This window comes from Schistocerca cancellata, chromosome 4, assembly GCF_023864275.1.
Source record: "Schistocerca cancellata isolate TAMUIC-IGC-003103 chromosome 4, iqSchCanc2.1, whole genome shotgun sequence".
Taxonomy (NCBI): Eukaryota; Metazoa; Arthropoda; class Insecta; order Orthoptera; family Acrididae; genus Schistocerca; species Schistocerca cancellata.
The window spans coordinates 554,560,868-554,586,231 of NC_064629.1; the positions used below are offsets into that span (position 1 = coordinate 554,560,868).

The following is a 25,364-nucleotide window of genomic DNA, read 5'->3' on the forward strand; positions in this document are numbered from 1 at the left end:
CCTTCTGGCATTAATAGTCTCCACAACCATCACAAACAGGTGTTTCAAACATGTAAGCAATTGTATAAAGTGGTGAGTCCTCTGATGTTTAAATTTTTAAGAACTATCCCACACTTCCAACTTTGTTAGAGGTAATCTGCCATTACTATGACAACAGTTGTTGGAGCATATAGGCACTAGATTAGCAGAGTACAACAGTAGTCATACTGATCAGAATCTTATTCCATGCAGTAGTTGAGGTACTTGGGTCCTATTGTCAAGTTTACATACAGCATTGAGATGTGATCATGTTTAAAGTAAAATAATGACATAAAGTAGAAAAAAGGTGAGAGCTCTGTGGTAAGACATTAAAAACTCACACAAGCCCTTGGAACATGGAAATTACCCAGGATGCCAGACACTGATCATCAGAATGGACTTTCACAGAACACTGTAGACAGGCCATGATCTCCTGGGAATGGACAGTGTACAGAACACTGACTGAAGCATTGCAGAGAGGCAGGAGGAGATGATAATACAAAAATACAAAGAGCAAGCAGCTTCCCAAGTGATTCCATATGTTATTGAGTAGCTGATGGTTATGGCAAGTTATTATGTCAAATATGTTGTGCTGAGAAGACATGGGAAAGCAGAAGCATACTTCAGTTAACATCATAGTGATATCTTTTTCAGTCGAAAATCAATTTGCAAAATAAGTACTAGCAGAAGATTTTGTTTTCAATGAGTGCTGTGGCATGGAGATTAAGACTATGGATTTCCATTACTGAGTAGTGTAGTTAAAACCTTCATCTGACCATCCACATTTAGATTTCCTGTCATTTCCCTAAAGTGAAAACCATTAAGTTTCCTTTAAAGAGGAAATGACCAATTTTGCTCTTTGTGTGTGTGACCTCAATAGCGGGTTGGCCTCAAAGCATAATACCTTCTGTAGTAGCCACCATCAAATGCTGTGCTTATAGTGAGTAGTTAAACAAGCCCATACCACTATAAAACTTCACATTTTGTTTGATTGCTCTATCATTATAAATAATTTATTATTAGTGATATCCTTGTGTGGTCTACACCATATACAGTTTAATGACCACCAGATCAAAACTGCTTGTGCTATAAGTTATATGAACCAGCCACAAGTCTCTGATTTTCTGCAGTTGCATGTGCAGCTGTGCAAGCTAAGTTAAGAATGGCATCTTATTCTGTGGCGTAATCTCAAGTCAGATGATGAATCTGTTGGTCCTAAATTTTATGGAGGCTGCTATGTGACTTATCAGTAGTGCCAGAGAAATTTTACTATTCATCAACTATTGTTATCAAATAGCAACCACTGCAGGTGTGGCTCATAGTTAAGGCTATATGTTGGAGCTGCCCCAAAATGTATTTTAAAATACATATTTCAGTAAAGTATTACAGAATTTCAGTTATCAGGATGCATTTAGAATATTTTATATGCAAATTTAAATATATACTGCATTGGACAGTACTCATGTGACCACCTGATTTTCTGCCACAGGCAGAGTGACAGAAATTCTTTGAATTCTATGGATAAGTGACATTTTTCTAATCTTTCCAATAACAAGATATATCTTGTTTGTGTCCCTATTTGATTTGCATTTCTTTCACACAGCACTACTCATGTGATTTTTTCTCCTCACTTGGGTACACGTGTTTGTAGATGCCACATAAAATTGCAAGTCATTCCAGGCAGCAGTTGACTGTAGGCAGTCATTTGATGCAGTTTTGGTGCACCACCACTTCCACTCACACCAGACAAAGATGCAAGACCTGCCCAATCCAACCACCCAGCACCTCCTACTCCAGTCCTGTCACAGGCTTATCCTTCCTCCTCTGAGGCTGGACCACCTGCGAAAGCAGCCATGTCATAAACTAACTCTGCTGCAAATGCTACACAGCTTTTAATGTCTGCATGACTACCAACCTGCTGCGCACCAGGATGAATGTCCACCACCAAACTGTTACCAAGAAAAATGTTTACCAACTGGTGGCATAAAATGCAGCTAAGCACAACATGCTCAGTTTCCATGGCTGCTTCACAACCTGGACCATGTGGATTCTCCCTTCTACCACCAGCTTCTCTGACCTATGCAGATTAGAGTTATCCCTAAAACACATCCTCCACTTCCATAATCATCCTGACCTCGCTCTGAGGTAACCCACTGTCTCGACACCCTCCAGCTGACTGTTCCCCCTCCCTCTGTCCTGTCACACCTTCCCATTTCAAGTCCCACTACTGTCTTCGGTATGCACCAGCTCCCACCAACTCCTACAGTTGGTCTCCACCAGCCCCTACAATCATGCACTACATGCCCAGCCCATGTACTTGCCACTCCTCCCTGCTGCATTACTAGCTGGCAAACCAGCTGCCTCCCTCTGAGCTGCTAACCACTCACCCCCAATCCTCCTCCCTGCTTCCCACGTCACTCTCCTTTGACCCACCCCACCTGGCTTCGCCCCTACCATCTGCCAAAACATGTGTGTGTGTAAAAACTCTAGCTCATCAAGGGATAACTGGAAAAGCTAGCAAATTTCCTTCCTTTTGTGTTGGCTTGCACGTTTCAAGTGTTGCTTGTGAGGGTCTGTCCTATTTGCTCTATTATTATGTAGTACAGACCAATGTGAAATTACACTCACTATACAAGTTAATGTTTTCTAAATATTCCATTCAATTACCTGGTGGTTCCATTGTTTTGTGCAGGCCTTCCAGGAAAAGAGGACACCATCTCTTTTATTATTTAAGTGGTGTTAGCTTTCCAGAATGTTTATGGGGAACCACAGTCTTGAACATGACTGTTAACAGCAACTGTGCATAAACTTCAATTAGTAAAGTAAACAGCCCATCACTAGCCATAACTGATTGGCTGTTTACTTTACTAATCAAAATTTATGAGTAAGAAATTAGATGCATCATCAGACTTCGAAAATGGAGTAATTCTCTGCAAAAGTATTTGGGTCCATACTGTATAAGAAGTTAAAACTGAGTTGTCACATAAATAAACTAATCAAGAAGGTTATTTCAGTGTGTTACATCCTTAGAATTGTCTTTCTTTGTATCAACTTAAAGTTGATTGTTTGTGTTTAGCTTTCCTGCTGTCATTTAAATTGTTTTCTGGGGCAGCGCAACTAAAGTAAATAAGGTGTTTGTTCAGTGGAAGGAGGTAGTAAAAATATTGTGTAAAGTAGGTAACTGTACACCTTACAGAAGCCTTTTTAGGGATCTTGAAATTCTTATACTCACTCCACAGTACATATACTTCTTAAAGGTTTTTGTTACCTATTATAAAAATCAGTTTTAGCTGATCTATGATATACATGATGACAAAAATAATTTTCATATGAACTCTGCCTTCTTGTTTATGGTACAGAATGGAGTCAGTACTCTGGCAGGAAGACATTCAATAAGCCCCTGTCTAATATAAAACAAGAAATGAGGAATCCGTACCAATTCAAATGAAAATTTAAAAAAAAGTCTTATAGCCACTGTTTCCACAAATTACCCAAATACATAGATTTATAGTTGCTACACATACCATTGTAATGAAGCAAATATTAAGTAACTAATAGAAATAAACAACAGCCATCTAGTGAAACTCAGGAGGTAGCAGTTCATTTTTTTTCCTCAAAATAACAGCTTTCTTTCTAATATACTCAAACAAATTTAGACCACATAAGCATGAAAAGCATAAAGCATAATAATGGTAGATTATTATTAATGCAATATAAAGATTACAACTATAAGAGTTACTTGTTTTTTGTTAATGTATATTTTGACTTATGACACATCTGTAAAGATTCTTCTTCTTGATGAAAGCTACAGAACATAGCGAAAGAGTGAATGAATGGATGAAATAAGGGAACAGTGAATACGAAAACTCATAGTTTAACAGAACTATGAATGTTAAGAAGTAAGATACGAAGAGTAAAGTGGTGAGCAGTTGGAAGCTGATTTGGGGGATGGGGGAAAATATGATTGTAGAAAAGGATTAGAACATCTTATCAGGCCAGGTGGAGTATGTAACTAAATGATGTGTCACAGGGGTAGTTCATTATAATTGACAATGTTCTGCTTTGTACTTACCGATGTCTCATCCACAGAGATGAGCAATCACTCCCCCAGGTTGCTGTACAACTTTCCAAAGAAGTCTTCACAGGATAGCATTTTCCCACTCACACCCACCCCTCCCACTCACCCACCCACCCCCCTGCCACCTGCCATCCTGAAATAAAACAAAACTGGAAGACAAACAGATTCACCATGCCATATCTCTGCATAATTGTAATTCTCCAACCACACCAATTAATCACCTAATCATCTGCAAAAAATCACCCTGTTGGTAATGACTACATTAAACAATGGAAAATCCAGGGTGGAATGTAACAGTATTATGCAAATGATAGTTGTTACTCACTGTATAGTGCAGATGCTGAGTCGCAAATAGGCATACCAAAAAGACTGTCAGAAAGTGAGCTTTTGGCCAACAAGGCCTTGGTCAAATATAGGCAATACACACACACACACACACACACACACACACACACACACACACACACACATCACAGTCTATGGTTGATGAAGCTAGACTGCAAGCAGCACCACTGCTGTTTGCAGTCTACCTTCAGCAGCCAGAGACTGTGGTTATGTGTGTGTGAGTTGTATTTGGATGAGTGTGTGTGGGTATCTTGTCTATTTTCAATGAAGGCCTTGTTGGCCAAAAGCTCACTTTCTCACAATCTTTTTGGTGTGCCTGGTGAGTAGCAACTATTCTTTTCATAATACTGTTAGTAATGATTGTCACTTTGGACTGCAGTAACTGAATCTTATCCTTTGCCAAAGATCAAAAACATCTCATTGTGCCCTGAACTATGGGTTATCTTCACCAAAATCCTTCCCGCATCTCCCAAAATTGTACACCACTGACAATCCAAGCTATGAAATATCCTGGTCTGTCATTTTGGCAGTCCTCCTTCCAGTGCCTAATCACATGAGTCATGTGTATGTGAAAGACCCATATGCCAGACCTGTCTTGTGCACCATCCAGGATAAACTATTCCAATACTGTAACAGGTATATACTTTCCCATCAGAAGCAGGACCACCAATGCTGCTTGAGCTATTGCATAGCTTTTTATAGAGGGGTTATTTCCAGTAAATTGTGGTCAAAGGCATGACTGACCACCCACGGACCACACAATGATTACCATCAACACCCATTCATCTGAAATATCATCCCCAAAACAAACTTCTCTGAACTGCATATGTGGAAGCTGTCTTGAGAATACATCTTTCTGCCCAGTAATCCCCTAGCCTCAACTTTTGCTAGCTACTCTATGTTCTATAATAATCTCCTCTCCTGACACCCAACACAACTCCTCAGCTTCTTATGCCTAAGTACTTCTCCTTAATCCCCTGATTTCAGTTCCTTGCATTGTGAGTCTATGAGTCATCACTGACGCTGTTCCTCAGTATGTACCCTCTCCCTTTATACTATTTTTTCAGCCCCCCAAACTTTCCCACCCAAATTCCTCCCTGAAACTCTGTTTTATCATTTGCAACACACTGCTAATTCTGTCTGCATCTGAATTAGGTTTCCACTCGTGGTATTCATGAATTCAGTCTATCCCACCCACCCCCTCTTAATCCTTCCTCCTCTAGTTCCCTTCCACTTTCATTGTTCTTCACAACCTCTCCGCCAAACGCAACCTCTCACCACAGACTACCTGCAGTGTCAGAACAATGTAAATGTTTGTCCATAAGCCCTAAGGAAAAATGTAAATTATTATTTTCCAGTCTTCAAATACTAATATTTACATTGTTCAAAAAATTGTTCAAATGGCTCTGAGCACTATGGGACTTAACATCTATGGTCATCAGTCCCCTAGAACTTAGAACTACTTAAACCTAACTAACCTAAGAACATCACACAACACCCAGTCATCACGAGGCAGAGAAAATCCCTGATGCCACCGGGAATCGAACCCGGGAACCCGGGCGTGGGAAGCGAGAACGCTACCGCACGACCACGAGCTGCAGACATTTACATTGTTATCAAGTAGTTCAGATCATGTTCTCAACATGATTTTTGAAAGTGTTCCATTTGCATTTACCTGTGGGAAACAGCATAACATCACAGATTTAGTTTTATCACACATTTAGTGAAGAAAATTACTAGAACAAAAAATAATTTTAATTTGTAACAATGACATTCTCCATCTATTGAAAGAGATAATACAGCTGGAGGAAATAAAACCATATATGATTTAAGGAGGAAGGTCACATATGCAAGACAAGAAGCCTGGCTCTGCATTTTTCTCCCCTCAGGTACTGTGTGACTTTCCTACGTAAACCATGACTAATCTTGTTTCCTCCAGGTATATCTTGTTCAAAAAGCTACTGTATTTATTAAGTTTTCTTTGTGCATATGTCTGGTCTTCCAATCATTACTGGGTTCACTTTTCATTTTTATGTATTTATAAAAACAAATTTTGTATTTCATTAAATAATAGGGTATTTGAAGTAGATGATTTTTTGCTAAATGAAAATTTCTTCCATAGTGGCATAGTTAGTCAAGGGGTGTATTTTTTAGATATATTAAATAGCATTCAATAGCGAATTTTTATAACAGTTTTTAATTTAAAAATATCTTTGGATCAGTATTTTGCATCAAAATATATTTAGAAACTCTATTTTTGCTTCTCTTTCATAAAGTTTATAATAGTTACCTAGTAATCACATACCACTATGTATTGGACAAATCTTCTTGCCAGAGCCACCATCAGTTGTTCCTGGAATACCAACTGTCCAGAACCATCCAGTGAAACTTCATCAGAGAACAGTTCTGAAGTGTGCATTAGATGGTTCTCCTGCACCAACTTACACATGGTATAAAGTAAGCATAAAATAAAACATGAGTTCATATTAAATGTAATACATTGCTGTTTTTATCTTGTGATACAAGGTTTGCAGTGTATTTTTGAATATTAACAAAACAAAAGTCTTGATCAGAAGACAGTGCCTAATATTTTATTTACTTCTCACTGCCATTTTTACCCTACTACTTATCTTCTGGTCATAACTGCAAAAGAAACTTTCTTTACAGTTTTTGCTTTCAAATTGGTTTGTATTTATATATCTTACCCCATGAAAGAGAATTTTGGTATAGTCATCTGTCCTTGATTAAACATTTTGTTGTAGACGTTACTGTCTCTCAATCAGTATTATAACTACATGTGCAGCTAGTTTATTAACATCTTTTGAAGCATCTTCATGATGGATTGTGCATATAAAAAGTTGCTGATTCTTAACCATACTAAATGTACTTTATAAACAGCATAATTCATGAATTCTTTCATCTCTCTTTAATGCTGCTGTGCACAGAATGGTATACCACTTGTTGCGGGGACATCAGAAAATATTTACATATCATCAGATGGCAAGCAACTGCATTTGATGTATGCATTAGAAGATGATGTCGGCCTGTATTCTTGTATTGCTGAAAATCCAGCTGGCTATGAGCAGATGGCTTTCCAACTAAAGGTTGAAGGTAAGTTGTAGAAAAATAATACTAGGTTACAGGGTCTCACAAAAGTGCAGAAAGGGCCTCAAAGGGTGTGTAATGAACACAGGAAGAGGGTAGACATAGAAAGAATCAGTATTTAGTTGTAAGCAGTTCTAGCTGTGTTAGAAAAGAGTCAGTGCTCCAAAACTAATAGAAAGCACTGAATCAAATCATAATAGGTATGGAAAGAAGGCTAATGCCAGAAATAAGTTGAGCCAAAATTTTTACAAAGGATCTAACCATGTTCAGAAAGGATAAATTAAATACACTTGGTTACGGAGTGTTTATTGCTGTCAGAAGTAGTTTACCTTGTAGTGAAACTGTAGTAGATATTTCCTGTGAGTTAGTATGGGTGGAGGCTATACTTGACAATCTGAAAAAAAATAATAATTGGTTCTTTTACCAAATAAATTAATAAGACATGATACTTATCTCCCATAGTAAACAAAATAGGTCAGAACACTGTTGCAGAAGCAACAAAAAAAGGCAGGCCACATTTAAAAGACTGTAAAATCTCCAAGATTGGCAATGTTTTACAGAATCTCAAAATTTAGTGTGAACTTCAAAGTGAGATGCTTTTAATAGGTTCCACAACAAAACTATGTCTCACAATCTGGTAGAAAACCCAAAGAGATCCTAGTCATATGTAAAGTACACCAATGGCAAGACACAATCAACACCTTCACTGCATGATAACAAAGTTGATGTTATTGATGGCAGCACAACTGAAGCAGAGTTACAAAACATGGTTTTCCAAAATTCCTTTACAAAGGAAGGCAGAGTAAGTACTCCAGAATTTGAATCAACAACAACTGCCAACATGAGTAACTTAGAAGCAGATATCCTCAGTCTAGCAAAGCAGCTTAAAACACTTGAGAAAGGCAAGACTTCCAGTCCACATTGTATACCAGTCAGGTTCCTTTCAGAGTATGCAGAAACAATAGCTCCATACTTAGCAATCATAGGCAACTACTCGCTTGTAGAAAGATCCATACCCAAAGACTGGAAAGTTGTGTAAGCCATACCAATACCTAAGAAAGAAAATAGGAATAATCCACTGAATTACAGACCATATCACTAACATTAATTTGCAGTAGGATTTTTGAACATATACTGTGCTCCAAAAATTATAAATCACCTTGAATAAAATGATTTATTGACAAATAGCCAACACGGATTCAGAAAATGTCATTGCGATGCACATCTAGCTCTTTATTCTCATGAAGTAATGAGTACCAGTCCTCACAAATGACTTCTAATTAAATAGTGTGACTGTGGAGCATTGTATCAATCGTATGAATGGATTTGCGATTTCCTGTCAGAAAGGTCACAGATAGTAATAATTGATGGGAAGTCATCGAGTAAAACACAAGCAACATCTGGCATTCCCTTAGGAAGTGTTATAAGCACTCTGTTGTTCCTGATCTACACTTCTGGAAATTGAAATAAGAACACCGTGAATTCATTGTCCCAGGAAGGGGAAACTTTATTGACACATTCCTGGGGTCAGATACATCACATGATCACACTGACAGAACCACAGGCACATAGACACAGGCAACAGAGCATGCACAATGTCAGCACTAGTACAGTGTATATCCACCTTTCGAAGCAATGCAGGCTGCTATTCTCCCATGGAGACGATCGTAGAGATGCTGGATGTAGTCCTGTGGAACGGCTTGCCATGCCATTTCCACCTGGCGCCTCAGTTGGACCAGCGTTCGTGCTGGACGTGCAGACCGCGTGAGACGACGCTTCACCCAGTCCCAAACATGCTCAATGGGGGACAGATCCGGAGATCTTGCTGGCCAGGGTAGTTGACTTACACCTTCTAGAGCACGTTGGGTGGCACGGGATACATGCGGACGTGCATTGTCCTGTTGGAACAGCAAGCTCCCTTGCCGGTCTAGGAATGGTAGAACGATGGGTTCGATGACGGTTTGGATGTACCGTGCACTATTCAGTGTCCCCTCGATGATCACCAGTGGTGTACGGCCAGTTTAGGAGATCGCTCCCCACACCATGATGCCGGGTGTTGGCCCTGTGTGCCTCGGTCGTATGCAGTCCTGATTGTGGCGCTCACCTGCACGGCGCCAAACACGCATACGACCATCATTGGCACCAAGGCAGAAGTGACTCTCATCGCTGAAGACGACACGTCTCCATTCGTCCCTCCATTCACGCCTGTCGCGACACCACTGGAGGCGGGCTGCACGATGTTGGGGCGTGAGCGGAAGACGGCCTAACGGTGTGCGGGACCGTAGCCCAGCTTCATGGAGACGGTTGCGAATGGTCCTCGCCGATACCCCAGGAGCAACAGTGTCCCTAATTTGCTGGGACATGGCGGTGCGGTCCCCTACGGCACTGCGTAGGATCCTACGGTCTTGGCGTGCATCCGTGCGTCGCTGCGGTCCGGTCCCAGGTCGACGGGCACGTGCACCTTCCGCCGACCACTGGCGACAACATCGATGTACTGTGGAGACCTCACGCCCCACGTGTTGAGCAATTCGGCGGTACGTCCACCCGGCCTCCCGCATGCCCACTATACGCCCTCGCTCAAAGTCCGTCAACTGCACATACGGTTCACGTCCACGCTGTCGCGGCATGCTACCAGTGTTAAAGACTGCGATGGAGCTCCGTATGCCACGGCAAACTGGCTGACACTGACGGCGGCGGTGCACAAATGCTGCGCAGCTAGCGCCATTCGACGGCCAACACCGCGGTTCCTGGTGTGTCCGCTGTGCCGTGCGTGTGATCATTGCTTGTACAGCCCTCTCGGAGTGTCCGGAGCAAGTATGGTGGGTCTGACACACCGGTGTCAATGTGTTCTTTTTTCCATTTCCAGGAGTGTATATAAATGATTTAGGAGGCAATCTGAGCAGTCCTCTTAGATTGTTTGCAGATGTTGCTATCATTTGCTGTCTTGTAAAGTCATCAGATGATAACAAAAAATTGAAAAATTATTTAGGCAAGACACCTATATGGTGGAAAAGAATTATGAAAAGTGTGAAGTCATCCAAGTGAACACTAAAAATAATCCACTAAATTTAAGTGAAACTGAATTTTCATGAAACCATGGCTATTAACAGAAGCTTCTTGGATATACATCTCGAATCTACAAACTGTAAAGTATCACACCAAATATTTATAGCTAAGGTAAAAGTACATTTTATAGGATATATAAAAGTTTTTCTGAAAGCTTACATAGTGGCCACTTTTCCCTAACTAATGGAATAAAGTGACCAGCCTTTTGCCACCATTCACAAATATACTGTTTAATTTAAAACATGGGTAGGCTTATATTTTTTATTTCACAGTTGATTATTATTAGGAGAACAATAATACAAATGAGAAAGAAATGGGTTGCAGTACACTGTTGGCACAAAAAAGGTCAACAAAACGTTAATTATTCCTAATTATGTTAATAGAGAAATCAGTGACACAGTGGGCTGCTATTTCAGTCTGATTCATTCACAGTTTATCCACTCAGAAACAATATTAATTCATGTACAAAATTCCCATTTGAAGTTGTTTCCATCCATATGACATCCAGCGCACACTTTGCAGGCCCAGCGTTTATGTCTCCAACATCTAATCAACCCTTCATTTTCTTTAGATCTAGAAAACACTTCCTTGCAGTAAAAGCAGTCTGTGTCACTGCCCTCATAAGTGGAATTTTCTTCTTCCATTTCTTCTTGAAACAGTTTCTTTTTAGCAGAAACTTTTTTGGGGTATGGTCCCACCTTTAGCTTCTTACCCTTGTTTTTTGTTGCCTTACATTGTAGAATATTGGCCTTCCCTGTTTGTTTTCCTTCAAACATCCTTTTTTTCATTAAAAGCTACTACTCTTTCTTCCTTTCTTTCTTTTAGCTTCAGGCAACACATTTTTATAAGTTCTTGAAGTGATAATGGCAGTCTTTTCTTTTTTACTCATAGTTCGTCTTTGATCCACACTCTGTTTCTTAGGGAAAGCTTTTGCATCCTTTGGGCTTATTTGGAACCCACCTGTTGGATACTCAGAGGGATGTTATTAATGGTCGAACACTGAGGGGAACCTTCTCTTGGAGAAGTCTTACCACCAATAATCTGAAGGCAGCCTGCACTTGAAAGGCAGATCATAATTTGGTTCTAGAAATGAACCAGGAGGCACAGCAGTTTGGCATCGAGAGGGACCATCACTTGCAGAAGACTTAGCTGTTTCACAATAAGAAGAATCAATTTTTTAAAAAGGCAGAATATTAGTGTCCCTATCGAAAGGAATATCAGTACCTCAGCTGCAGTATAATATTCATCGGTAAACACTTTAGGGTTTAGAGGAAAAATTCACACTGTCTGGTGCTATTGATTGCTGTGTTGGAATAGCTGCAAGAAGAAGTGCTTCACCCAAGAGTGCAGTTATTTGAAACTATGTAACAGTTCTTCCTGGATTAATGCAAAAAAAATTTTCAGAAGCTTGGGTGTAGAAGGTTTTAAAAGGAGACATGAATGTTTCATCTAAAAGTTGGAGCTTGTGGCTACAGTGTGGGCGCAAGCACACAACAGTTGCATGATATTCTCTGGCCTTGTCAATGAAATGTTTGCTCTTAGTATGGGTGGAATGACCATCTAATATTAGTAGAACTGAATCTTGAGCAGCTGATTTTGCATGTTTTAAAAAATGTGCAATGTTGTTGTTGTTGTGGTCTTCAGTCCTGAGACTGGTTTGATACAGCTCTCCATGCTACTCTATCCTGTGCAAGCTTCTTCATCTCCCAGTACCTACTGAAGCCTACATCTTTCTGAATCTGCTTAGTGTATTCATCTCTTGGTCTCCCTCTATGATTTTTTACCCTCCACACTGCTCTCCAGTACTAAATTGGTGATCCCTTGATGCCTCAGAACATGTCCTACCAACCGATCCTTTCTTCTAGGCAAGTTGTGCCACAAACTCCTCTTCTCTCCAATTCTATTCTATAGCTCTTCATTAGTGATGTGATCTACCCATCTAATCTTCAGCATTCTTCTGTAGCACTACATTTCGAAAGCTTCTATTCTCTTCTTGTCTAAACTATTTATTGTCCATGTTTCACTTCCATACATGGCTACACTCCATACAAATACTTTCAGAAACGAATTCCTGGCATTTAAATCAATACTTGATGTTAACAAATTTCTCTTCTTTAGAAACACTTTCCTTGCCATTGCCAGTCTACATTTTATATCCTCTCTACTTTGACCATCATCAGTTATTTTGCTCCCCAAATAACAAAATTCTTTATTTCTTTAAGTGTCTCATTTCCTAATCTAATTCCCTCAGCATCACTCGACTTAATTCAACTACATTCCATTATCCTCATTTTGCTTTTGTTGATGTTCATCTTATACCCTCCTTTCAGGACACTGTCCATTCCGTTCAACTGCTCTTCCAAGTCCTTTGGTGTCTCTGACAGAATTACAATGTCATCGGCGAACCTTAAAGTTTTTATTTCTTCTCCATGGAATTTAATACCTACTCCAAATTTTTCTTTTGTTTCCTTTACTGCTTGCTCAATATACAGATTGAATAACATCGGGGATAGGCTACAATCCTGTCTCACTCCGTTCCCAACCACTGCTTTCCTTTCATGTCCCTCGACTCTTATAACTGCCATCTGGTTTCTGTACAAATTGTAAATAGCCTTTCGCTCCCTGTATTTTACCCCTACCACCTTCAGAATTTGAAAGAGAGTATTCCAGTCAACATTTCTACGGAATCCAAACTGATCTTCCCTGAGGTCGACTTCTACTAGTTTTTCCATTCGTCTGTAAAGAATTCACGTTAGTATTTTGCAACCGTGACTTATTAAACTGATAGTTCGGTAATTTTCACGTATGTCAACACCTGCTTTCTTTGGGATTGGAATTATTATATTCTTCTTGAAGTCTGAGGAAATTTCGCAGTCTCATACATCTTGCTCACCAGATGGTAGAGTTTTGTCAGGACTGGCTCTCCCAAGGCTTTCAGTAGTTCTAATGGAATGTTGTCTACTCCCGGGGCCTTGTTTCAATGCTCTGTCAAACTCTTCATGCAGTATCATATCTCCCATTTCATCTTCATCTACCTCCTCTTCCATTTCCATAATATTGTCCTCAAGAACATCACTCCTGTATAGACCCTCTATATACTCCTTCCACCTTTCTGCTTTCCTTCTTTGCTTAGAACTGGGTTTCCATCTGAGCTCTTGATATTCATGCAAGTGGTTCTCTTTTCTCCTAAGGTCTCTTTAATTTTCCTGTAGGCAGTATCTATCTTACGCCTCGTGAGGTAAGCCTCTACATCCTTACATTTGTCCTCTAGCCATACCTGCTTAGCCATTTTGCACTTCCTGTCGATCTCATTTTTGAGACGTTTGTATTCCTTTTTGTCTGCTTCACTTACTGCATTTTTATATTTTCTCCTTTCATCAATTAAATTCAGTATCTCTTCTGTTACCCAAAGATTTCTACTAGCCCTCATCTTTTTACCTACTTGATCTTCTGCTGCCTTCACTATTTCATTCCTCAAAGCTACCCATTCTTCTTCTACTGTATTTCTTTCCCCCATTCCTGTCAATTGTTCCCATATGCTCTCCCTGAAACTCTGTACAACCTCTGGTTCTTTCAGTTTATCCAGGTCCCATCTCCTCAAATTCCCACCTTTTTGCAGTTTCTTCAGTTTTAATCTACAGTTCATAACCAATAGATTGTGGTCATAGTCCACATCTGCCCCTGCAAATGTCTTACAATTTAAAATCTGGTTCCTAAATCTCTGTCTTACTATTATATAATCTATCTGAAACCTTCTAGTATCCAAAAAGTATTCCAAAAAGCTTTCACTCTGATTCCACCCACTAGGGTGGCACGCAAATTACGTTCCTGATGGAGCTCTATTTTTATGTTCATCCTTCATTCTTCGCCTAGGGAAGATTACAAATGGGGTAGAAATTTCCTCTTGCAGACAAAGACACTACAAAAGCCAACAGCAAACTTCTATCAGCTGAAGCAGTGGCTCCGACCTGTCATCCTCCTTTGAGTGCAAACACTTTGCTGTTCTTGGAAACTGTCAGAAGACCGGTTTCATCTACATTATAAGTATGATGAGAAGGTTGAAACTGTTTATCTTGCACTATCTTAAGGAAATCAAAAACCTTGTCTACATTCACATTGTTAAACGCTTGTGCTCTAGCCACAGAAGTAGATTCTGGCTTCCTAAGATTAATATTAGGATGCTGTTCTCTAAAGCACACCACCCAGTGTTTCCTTGCCATTTCAGACTCTGCTGAAACAATGTGGTATTTTGTTATGGGTGACCAATTTGACTGCTAATCGCCGCATCTCATTCACTGTAATTCCATAAAATCACTTATCCATTTCAAAAATGTAATTAAGGAGTTCTTGATCTTGTTCTTCTATGAACACTGCCCTTAAGCTGCCCATAACCTTTTTACTGCCAACTGCATCTCTTTTTTTTCTTTTTTTTTCTGCCTAGAACTCTTCATTTTAGCATATTATGTGAAATGTTGAATTGTATTGCTGCTGTTGAAAAAGGCATGTTATCATCCTTTACTGCTTCAGTTGCCTTTTGCATTGCAACAGTGTCCCATGTTTGTTGTTCTCTTTTACATATGTATTTTCTTGGCACCTTGAAGCACTTGGAAACCCTTGCAGGAGAGCAAAATAATGGATATTGTGCATAGCATGATTTGTAATGTTTTAATTTCTGTTGTTATACTACGCATAAAATATGGAACTAGTTAATTCTCATTCGGATAAACAGATTGAAAATGAACTATCAGGAATAGTGGCCAGTTTTCCCAATCAGATGCCATGTCTGTATCAGTGGATCACACGTAAAACAATATAACCAAAGTAAATGACAGTGACCTATATTTGTAAGCAAAAATGCATTGCATGAATCGTGATATTGCAAAAATCTATTGCTCTGCATAAAAGTGAAGCAACTAAAGTAATAGAGTGACTAACCTTACATCAAATGACCAAAAAACCTAAACATTTTCATAGAAAGATAATGGAGCTAGCTTCCTTTATCAAAGTCGCTAGCAACACTATCGGTGCTGATTACATCTATTTTGGCCACTTCTTGGTAGAGAGCAGCACTGTTGAAGACATTAGATAAGCAGTGGCAACTTTTCCCAACCTGGCCACTTTACCCTTCTTTCCCATACACAATAATAAATCACACAAATCTAAAGGCTGTAACCTCAACTAAATACCTACGGATTACTGTTATGACTAACTTAAAGTGGAATGGTCAGATTGATAATGTTGTTGGGAAAATGAACCAAAGATGGTGATTTATTGGCAGAACAAAAAATGTAACAAATCTATTAAAGAGACTGCTTACACTAAGCTTGTCTGCCTTCTTTTTTTCTGGAGTAGTGCTGTGTGGTGTGGAACCCACATCAGATAGGATTGATGGAGGACATAGAAAACGTTCAGGGAAGGCCAACTCATTTTGTATTGACATGAACTGGAGGAGAAAGTGCCACAGATATGATACATGGATTGGGATGGCAGTCATTAAAACAAAGGCACTTTTCACTATAGCTGAACCTTTTCATGAAATTTCAATCACCAGCTTCCACCTCATTGTGTGAAAATATTTTGTTGGCACCCTCTTACTTAGGGAGAAATGATAATCATAATAAAACAAAAGAAGTTGGAGTTCACACAGAAAGATTTAAGTATTTGTTTTTCCCATGCGCTGTTGGAGAGTAGAATGATAGAGAAGTAGCTTAAAGGTGGTTCAATGAACTCTCTACCAGGCACTTAATTGTGAACTGCAGAGTAATCAAGTGGATGTAGATGTAGCTGTCTCCTATATTCCTCCACCTTGATAGCAGAAAGAAAGCTGGGTCAAGTAAAATTTCTATTTGGTTTGTTGACACAGAGACTGCCACTGTGCTACTGTATGTCTTCTTGACTATAATATTGCGATGTGACACATCTATTGTTTTCCAGCTGTGCATTGGATTTCATAAATTATAGAATAGCATTTGTAGCTACACCATATAAAAGTTCATAATTTCAGTATTTTGTATACAATGTAACAGTTCTTCATCTTCATTCCTTACAAAATCATTGATTTTATTATCATTTTGATGTCATGGCTACACACATGTCTCCCATGTTCATCATTTTCAGAAAGAAGAGATTTTCCAATGTAACAGTCAATCAGAATATGTGTGTATTACAAGTTCAATGTTTCACAAGAAAATCAAATTCAAGACCCATGCCTAACAGAACATAATTATGATTGTTGCTCAAAACCTGTGTTCCTTTTTTTCACTTATAATCATCTGCTTACAATATTGTATTTTATTAGTTTGGGAAATAGATGGCATCATGCATCGTGTCTCTAAGAGATGAATGATCATTAATTACTTTAAAAATGGGGAAAAAAACAATAACTGTAAAAGTCTGACAACTTCTTTAATTTTGGTTGAATGTACCAAAATAGATAAATGAACTCCAATAAATAAGAGATTTGTGTCATCAGTATGTAGTAAAGCAAAAGCACACAGCTAATTTTGAGCTTTCTTCATAGAAAGAATTAATGAGAAAGAGTGAAAATGGAAGGAAGAAGGCCAAGGATGAATAGGAAGTTAAAGAAAATGTTAGCTAGAAGCTGTGGGGACCATATTGATGTGAAGAGATGGGTGATGTGAGGCCAATTAATGTATGATGAGATCAAACATACCACATACCTCAGCAGCATATCAGAGAAACTGTGATAAAATAATCACAATAAAGATGATGTACGAGTAAAATTATATTATTAGAGCTTCAGGATATGGCAAAGGCAGAAACATTTCAGGTGGAGCCGGGGAGTATGAGCTAACTGATAATATTGAGGAAGGACACAATCATTACAAGCAACTCTGAGAACCAAGTAAGTAAAAGATTATGTCTACATGAGAAAATTAGCAACAGAGAAGAAATTCAGGCTGTAAGGAACAGATTTCTTTAGGGGCAATAATGTGTAATGAACCGTGAGGAAGAGGGAAGTAAATTTTTTTTATTTGTGTATTCTTTATGCATAGCACCTCTCTGATAATTTGCAAAGAAAATATTGCACGCATCACATGGTTTTACACCAGGAAAATTTATACATCAGAATGTTGACACCCACAAATCATTTCTTGAATTATATTACTGTAAATGGATATACAGTCAGTTTCTCATTTCATATTGTACAGATACATTTTCACGGAATAAAAAATACAATTACAGTAGTCATAAGATCTCACACTTAAAAATATCTGTATTGGTGGTTTTTAAATTAAACTTTGTACTGGTGCCTTAGGTTTACTCTTGGTACTACACAGCAGAGCCAAGGAAACCGGTACACCTGCCTAATATCGTGTAGGACCCCTGCGAGCATGCAGAACTGCCCCAACATGATGTGGCATGGACATGACTAATGTCTCAAGTAGTGCTGGAGGGCGGACCATAAATCTGTAAGAGTGTGAGGGGTGGAGATCTCATGTGAACAGCACATTGCAAGACATCCCAGATATGCTCAATAATGTTCATGTTTGGGGAGTTTCGCTGCCAGCGGAAAGCTCACAAGAGTGTTCCTGGAGCCACTCTGTAGCAAATTCTGGACATGTGCAGTGTCACAGCATCCTGCTGGAATTGTCCAAGTCTGTCAGATAGCACAATGGACATGAATGGATGCAGGTGATACGACAGGATGCTTACATACATGTCACCTGTCAGAGTTGTATCTATCAGGGGTCCCATATCACTCCATCTGCACATGTCCCACACCATTACAGAGCCTCCACCAGCTTGAACTGCCCCCTGCTGAAATGCAGGGTCCATGGACTCATGAGGTTGTCTCCATACCCATACATGATCATCCATTCAATACAATTAGAAACCAGACTTGTCCCACCAGGCGTTGATGGTGTGATGGTGTGATGCAACCCTTCTGCAAATTGCTGCAGATTTCAGTGTTGGACTATCAACAAGTGGTGCAAATCATTCAATGAAACATCATTGATGTAGGCTTTTGGAGCCAAAGTCCGACTCATGTTTACTTGATGACTGCACAACACAAGGCTTTAAGCCTCACCTGGGTCCATCAACACCATCACACCATCAAAATTTAAGTGAGTTTGAATGTTGTGTTATAGTCAGCAATGGGACACATCATCTCTGAGGTAGTGATGAAGTGGGGATTTTCCTGTACGATCATTTTATGAGTGTACCATGAATATTAGAAATCTGATAAAACATTAAATCTCTGACATTACTGTATGTGGAAAAAGATCCTGCACGAATGGGACCATTGACAGATGAAGAGAATTGTTCAAAATGGCAGAAATGCAACACTTCTGCAAATTGCTGCAGATTTCAATGTTTCAATGCTGGGCCATCAACATGTGCTAGGGTGTGAACCACTCAATGAAACATTACTGATAATAAACTTTTGGAGCTGAAGGCCACTTGTGTACCCTTGATGACTGCACGACACAAAGCTTTACACCTCGCCAGGGCCCATCATCCCCGACATTGGACTGTTACTGACTGGAAACATGTTACTGGTCAGATGACTCTCATTTCAAATTGTATCAATTGGATGGATGTGTATGGGTATGGAGACAAACTCATACATCCATGGACCCCAGAGGCACCGACTTATAAAAAATATTGGAGGGCCACATACCGGGTGTTTTGCCCCGGGAAATTTTCTAAATTTTAGATGAAAAAGAGTGATTTTCAAAGTTTTTTTAAGCATTTTAGAGTCATGTGATCAACATTAGAACCCCAAAAACTGCGCTCTCAATAACTCGACACCCAGAAACTCGACAAGCCTGACACATTTTTTGGCTTTGAAAAAAGAAACAAAGCATAAATACGCATGGTATTTTCATAAAAAGCTAATTTAATTTACAGTAATAATCATGCTTATAGACTATTGCAGAGCAGTGAATATATAGCTCTGAAAAGACAGAAATTATATTTAAATAAATCCTAAACTATCATTAAAAGAATAAAACATAAAATATTGCTGTCGCACTGTAATAGCACTTTGATTAATAAGTGAAATAGCTAATTTGAGCTTACTTTGAATAAGGCTCAGGGTTTATTAAATAAAAATAATATCTCAATGTTAATGCTTTAATACAGTAAATAAAGTTAATACAGTATGCCCAATACTTTCAGTAAAATGTACGTAAATAGCAGGTTTTAATTGGGTCTTACACCCTAAAAATATTTAAGTATTTGAAAATAACTAATAAGTACTATAGTAATACAGTACTAAACAAGTACTAATATTCTGAAACTGAAAAATAATTAAATTAATATTATATATGTATTTACTTCTCTGTTTCATAAAGATTTTTAATATTGCTCTAAATGTCATTATTAGAGCTAGAGTGTCTTAAGAAAGGTGCAAATGTTGACTGTCTGACTAGATTACTGAATATGAAGTTATTGATGACTGGTCAGATATCCAATTCATTTAGAATATCTCGGTGGGCATGAAGAACAGCCAAGTTGTTCAATCGCTTCTGTCCCATTGTTGATCGGAGATATGACTTCAGATGTATAAGGACACTAAATGACCGTTCTGCTGTTGCTGTCATGATTGGAAGTACTTGGAGAAGCTTAATGCACTTCACTACTTCACCTAACATTTCTCCCACTGCAGGCTCTTGTCTAATGTACTTTCTTACATCACTCCTGTTTTTTAAGACCAGTTGTTTTTTATTAGCAATATATTCAAGTGCAAGTGCAGTCTCTCAATGTCTAGGTCATATTTGAAAAACTCAGTTGATTTTTCCAAATTTGTTTCACTTCTGTTTACTAAAATCAAGCACTCTTGTTTAACTGCAATGACCTGTGTGAGTCCAGTTGAAGCAAACTGCTCATTAATGCAAGACTGAACCATTTCACAACCTTCAATGTAAATAGCTTTGTAGTATTCCTTTGGGGTTTTGAAAGTGTGCGGTGAGCTGGCTTTGTTGTTTTCATACTCCTTTGGTATACTTTAATTCCGAGGATGCGAGGAAGCGGAGGATCATCAACTTGTGAAGGTTTTACTTTTTAACATAATTCCCAAAAGTGTTCAAAATTATCACACCTTCCATTCAATACACAAATCAAGCCCTCATATATTTTTTCCAGATCAGCATCTCTTAGATGAGGGCATTGAATTTTTTCATTGACATCCTCTACTGGGTTCATAACCTGCCATTGTTTTGTCCTCTGCAGAAAATGTTTAAAAAATCTCTAGAAGTTTTTCAAAGTTTTTCAATATTCTCAAGATGCTATAAGCTTGCGTAGCATCGAGTCCGGCAAAGGGGTCGTAAACCAGCTTGGTCATCGGTGCTCTCACAGCGTATGCTTCTGGAAAGTCCCATCCTTCTGTTGGATTCCCTTACAGTGTTTATTAAGTCCTTGGCTAAAGCCATAATATCCCTCATAGATGTAAGATGGCAGAGACTGTCTACAACTTCCACGTTTAAACTGCGAGCAGTGCACTGCACATAACATACATTTGGTTGTATATTCAAAACTAACTTTTTTAGTCCTTTGAACTTACCTCTCATTTTTGAGGCACCATCATAGCACTGTCCTCTTAAGTTATCCATTTACAAATCAGACAAGCAAAAACATCCTTGAAAATACTAAACAGAGTTTGTCATTCAGTGTTGGGAGTCTTGTATAAGCCAATAAAGTCTTCATTGATGATTAAGGGATCATCGACAGCACGAATACAAAATGACACTTGTTTGTAAATCAAAGAATCACTCATTTTGTCAACCATAATAGAAAAATGTTCAGTCTTCTTGATTGAAGCCAATACCTTTCTCAACACAGACTTTCCTAGTAGATCAGTGACCTCATTTTGAATATCGTGGGACATCCACTTATACCCCAAATGCCCTAACCAATCTTTAAACTCAGGTATGTCATTCTTTCAAAGTTCCAACAAATGAAAAAAATTTGAGTTTACATCTTCATACCATCTAATTGCTAGCCCTTGTTGGCATAGAAATTGAATTGTAGTAAAAATTGTCTCAAGAGTTAAACAGCCTTTCTTCATATCACTATCTAACTGTTCATTCAATTGGGAGGCCCCACTTTGGTTAGTGATAGAATTTAGTTTCATAACACCTTCTTTATGTGTAAACGTATTTTCATGAAGACAGAATTTTTCCAAAGCCTTTTTCCAGTTAGAAAACCCTATGGAAGTAAATGCATCTACTTGTTTTGAAGAAAATTGTAATATATTTTTAGCATCTGCCTCTTTGCAGGTTTTGCAAAAAACATTTTCGGTAGATGCTTCATATTCTAGCCATGTTTATTTGATCAACTGAGACTTCTGAAATGATCTTCCCTTACTGGGTTGTCCAGGTTTCGCCTCTGAATGGTTCTTGCCTGAAGATGACGAAGCAATTGATGTCACAATAATTGTTGGAGGTTGACTTGCAGTATCATCAACTTCCAAGTGCACCTTTTTGGTAACAAATTTATCCATTGCAAACTTAATTCACAATACACTAAGAGACTATAGTAACCAAATAAAATATAGTCATATAAAATAGTCCACTAGACACTAAAGTCAAAACACTAAACACATCTGCAGCATGCATTGAACGAAGCTATCCACACTGAATGACTGTGACGGAAGCGTGGGCCTTATATAACCATGGCATCATAATGTCTCAAAGTGTCAAGGCGATGTGAGGTGGAGGGTTATAGCCACTTCTGCTCCAGTCTTTTTGAAGTCGCTGCAGCTGCAGTGCTTGCCCACTGGCACCAGACTTTACCCAAAGGTTCGCGCACCGGAACAAATTGTAAGTGTGCCCACAGCACCGTAACACTATCATGATTCACACCACTCATTTTCAGTTAACCTACTTACTACAATAATAATTATTTGTTTTAACTCATTACTGAATGTATTTCAAAAGGTAACTATTGTCAAACAAGGAAAATAAAAAATCCAACATAATTTTGTGATTTTACAAAGCATAATATAACTAATAATTATTTTATACCTAAAAACAAAGATGTGTGACTTACCAAATGAAAGTGCTGGCAGGTCGACAGACACACAAACGAACACAAACATACACACAAAATTCAAGTTTTCGCAACAGACTGTTGCCTCATCAGGAAAGAGGGAAGGAGAGGGAAAGACGTAAGGATGTGGGTTTTAAGGGATTCCTTCGTGGAATGTTTCCTTCTATTATAACCATATCATTAATAATTATTTTAAATTACTGAGGGAGGCCGCCCCACCAAACAAATTTTTGAGTGAGCTCGGGGCCCCTCAGGCTCCATGGAGTTGGACCATCACCTCCCCCCCCTCCCCCCCACCATTCTCTTTCGGATTTATGGACAGCCCTGCTGGATTCATGCTGTTATTTCCCTCCAGCACTACTTCCGACATTAGTCGAGTCCATGCCATGTGGTGTTGTGGCACTTCTGTGTTCTCGCGGGAGCCCTACATGCTATTAGGCAGGTGCCCTGGTTCTTTGGCTCTTCAGTGTAGAACAACACCTATCACATAACTGCTAGCAAAGGTGCAATGTTCTGTCTAGGCATTCTCAATGTGCAGTGCAAAGAAAGAGCTTTCTTGTACCTTGTTCCAAGGAAATTTGACATCTCCCTGTAGTAGTTCTTTAAAGGGCCATGCTCTGACCTGAAGTGCTTCATGACGCACCAGAAGTGTGGTCACATTCAAAGAATACTTGTCACATAATGAGTGTGCCAAGGAGTCAGGAAATCTGTGACTGCTCTTAATTTCTCTGGGCCAGTATGGACTCCATCACCATTCAACTAGCTGTTTGAAGATTTTTGTTTCTTTGGAAACAAAGAGACACTTTTTAGGATTCAGTAGGAGGCCTACAGTCCGAACACACTTCAGGTCACTGTTGTCACTGTTGTCAGGTCATTTAGATGTTCTTCAGATGTCTTCAAAAAATGATAATGTCATCTGGATTGCAAAGATATGTTACCCAATTAAGATGATGAAGCAGGTTGTGCTTCATATGCTCAAAGGTGGCTGGAGCATTACATATTCTATTAATTTTGAACTCATAGAGGTCATCAGGAGCTATGAAGGCACTCTTTTTGCAGTAAGCCTCATCAACCTCTATTTGCCAGTAACCCAGCAGTCTGTAAATAACTGAGAAATACAGGGTTGTTGTAATGAAACTTTTGCTACTTTAACCACTGTAGATGGAAAACTATTTACTATTTGGGTACCCAACTGTATAGGAATGGTGTTCAGATTGTACGCTGCAAGATTTGCATTGTTAGTAGTGTTAGGGTTATGATTTGCCAGTAGGCACTGATACTGGTATGGCGACATAAGGTTGAAACACAAGTGTCAGTATGTATTACAACTGCAGAAAGTCAATATGGGTCTGGTCAAGATAAGCAGGGTCTTACTCATATACGTGTTTTATCAAAATGACAATAATAGTGCTGCTGCTCCTCATGGGTATCGATGCATTAAAGGAATATGGAGAGGTCCTCTTTCAGCACTGGTGTTAAATAACATAATTTTGAAGTTCAAACTAGCTGGAGATTTTGGAATTGCCCCTGGGAGGGGCCAACAGCCACAAATTGTTGAAGAAGCTATTGTTGCAATGGTGGAGAATGCTGGATGCAGTGTGCAATCTTCAAGCAGTGCCCGAGCTGTGTCATGACAGCTGAATATTACTTGGTTCACCATTCAAAAAGTGCTGCACGTTATTTCTGGTGTGTTTGCAGGCTGTCATGGATGCAGATGGTTGTCACATTCAGCAACCTTTGTAACCTGGAATGGAAACATGGTATGCAATTAACAAAAGTTATCCTTTCATGTGGAAATTAAAATGTGTTTCTTTCAATGGTTTATTTCTCTTCTGTATGCCCTTACAAATGTTTCCAAGAAGTTTCATTGTCCTACAAACACTCATTTTTCATGGGGCCCAATCCAGTAGCAAAATTTTAATTATAGTGACCCCGTACTTTGCTCCTCTCAAGCAGTCTAAACTGCCAACAATGCTCAGCATTGAGCTGACATTTCTTTTCAGAGTTTTATTCTGTGATTTGTAATCAAACCATAAATATCATTTACTTTCCTTATTCTTCATAAGAAATACAGGAGAGGAGCAAAGACTTGCTCAAGGTTCAATGATGTCATCTTGCAGCATCTTCTCCACTGTCTCCTGGATTATCTATAATTCAACCAGCAATGGCTTGTACAAGTGCTGGATAATTGGTGGGTGATCCTCTGCACTGATTTGGTGTTGTGCCATGGATCGCTTGGTCTGTGTTTCTATCCACTCCAGAATATAAAGCATTAAAAAATTGGTGCAAATTAGCCTCCTCCTTTGCATTATCTGTAAAAGTACAAGAACACAGTTATTTATCAATGAACTTACTCTGGCATTCCTGGAGTGGTTCAGGTGTCCCTAGGCAAATACAAGGTGACAATTATTGAACTATATGAAATAAAATCATCATAAGTTCTGAATGGTTTGCATTAGGATATTCAAACTCCAGTGTTGGCCGCATGTCATGATGGGAATTAGTATGCACTGTATGGTTTGGTTTAGTGATGCAGCCCCGTTTCATTTGGATGGGTTCATCAGCAAGCAAAATTGGCGCATTATGGTACTGAGAATCCAAATTTCACCATCGAGAAGTCTCTTCACCCTCAATAGGTGACTGTGTGGTGTGCAATATCCAGTCACAAAATAATTGGTGCGATATACCTTGACGGCACTGTGACTACCGAATGGTACGTAAAGGTCTTATAAGA

At 39.0% G+C, this 25,364-nt stretch overlaps 1 protein-coding gene across 1 annotated transcript in view; it reads left to right on the forward strand.

Annotated features, from left to right (window-relative positions):
• Positions 1–25,364, forward strand: part of LOC126185204 (hemicentin-1-like) — a 747,875-nt gene that overhangs the window by 514,010 nt on the left and 208,501 nt on the right. The window contains exons 39-40 of the mRNA XM_049928085.1: positions 6,777–6,898; positions 7,387–7,552. Of these exons, the coding sequence (XP_049784042.1) occupies positions 6,777–6,898; positions 7,387–7,552 (288 nt within the window). The remainder of the gene's footprint in view (positions 1–6,776; positions 6,899–7,386; positions 7,553–25,364) is intronic.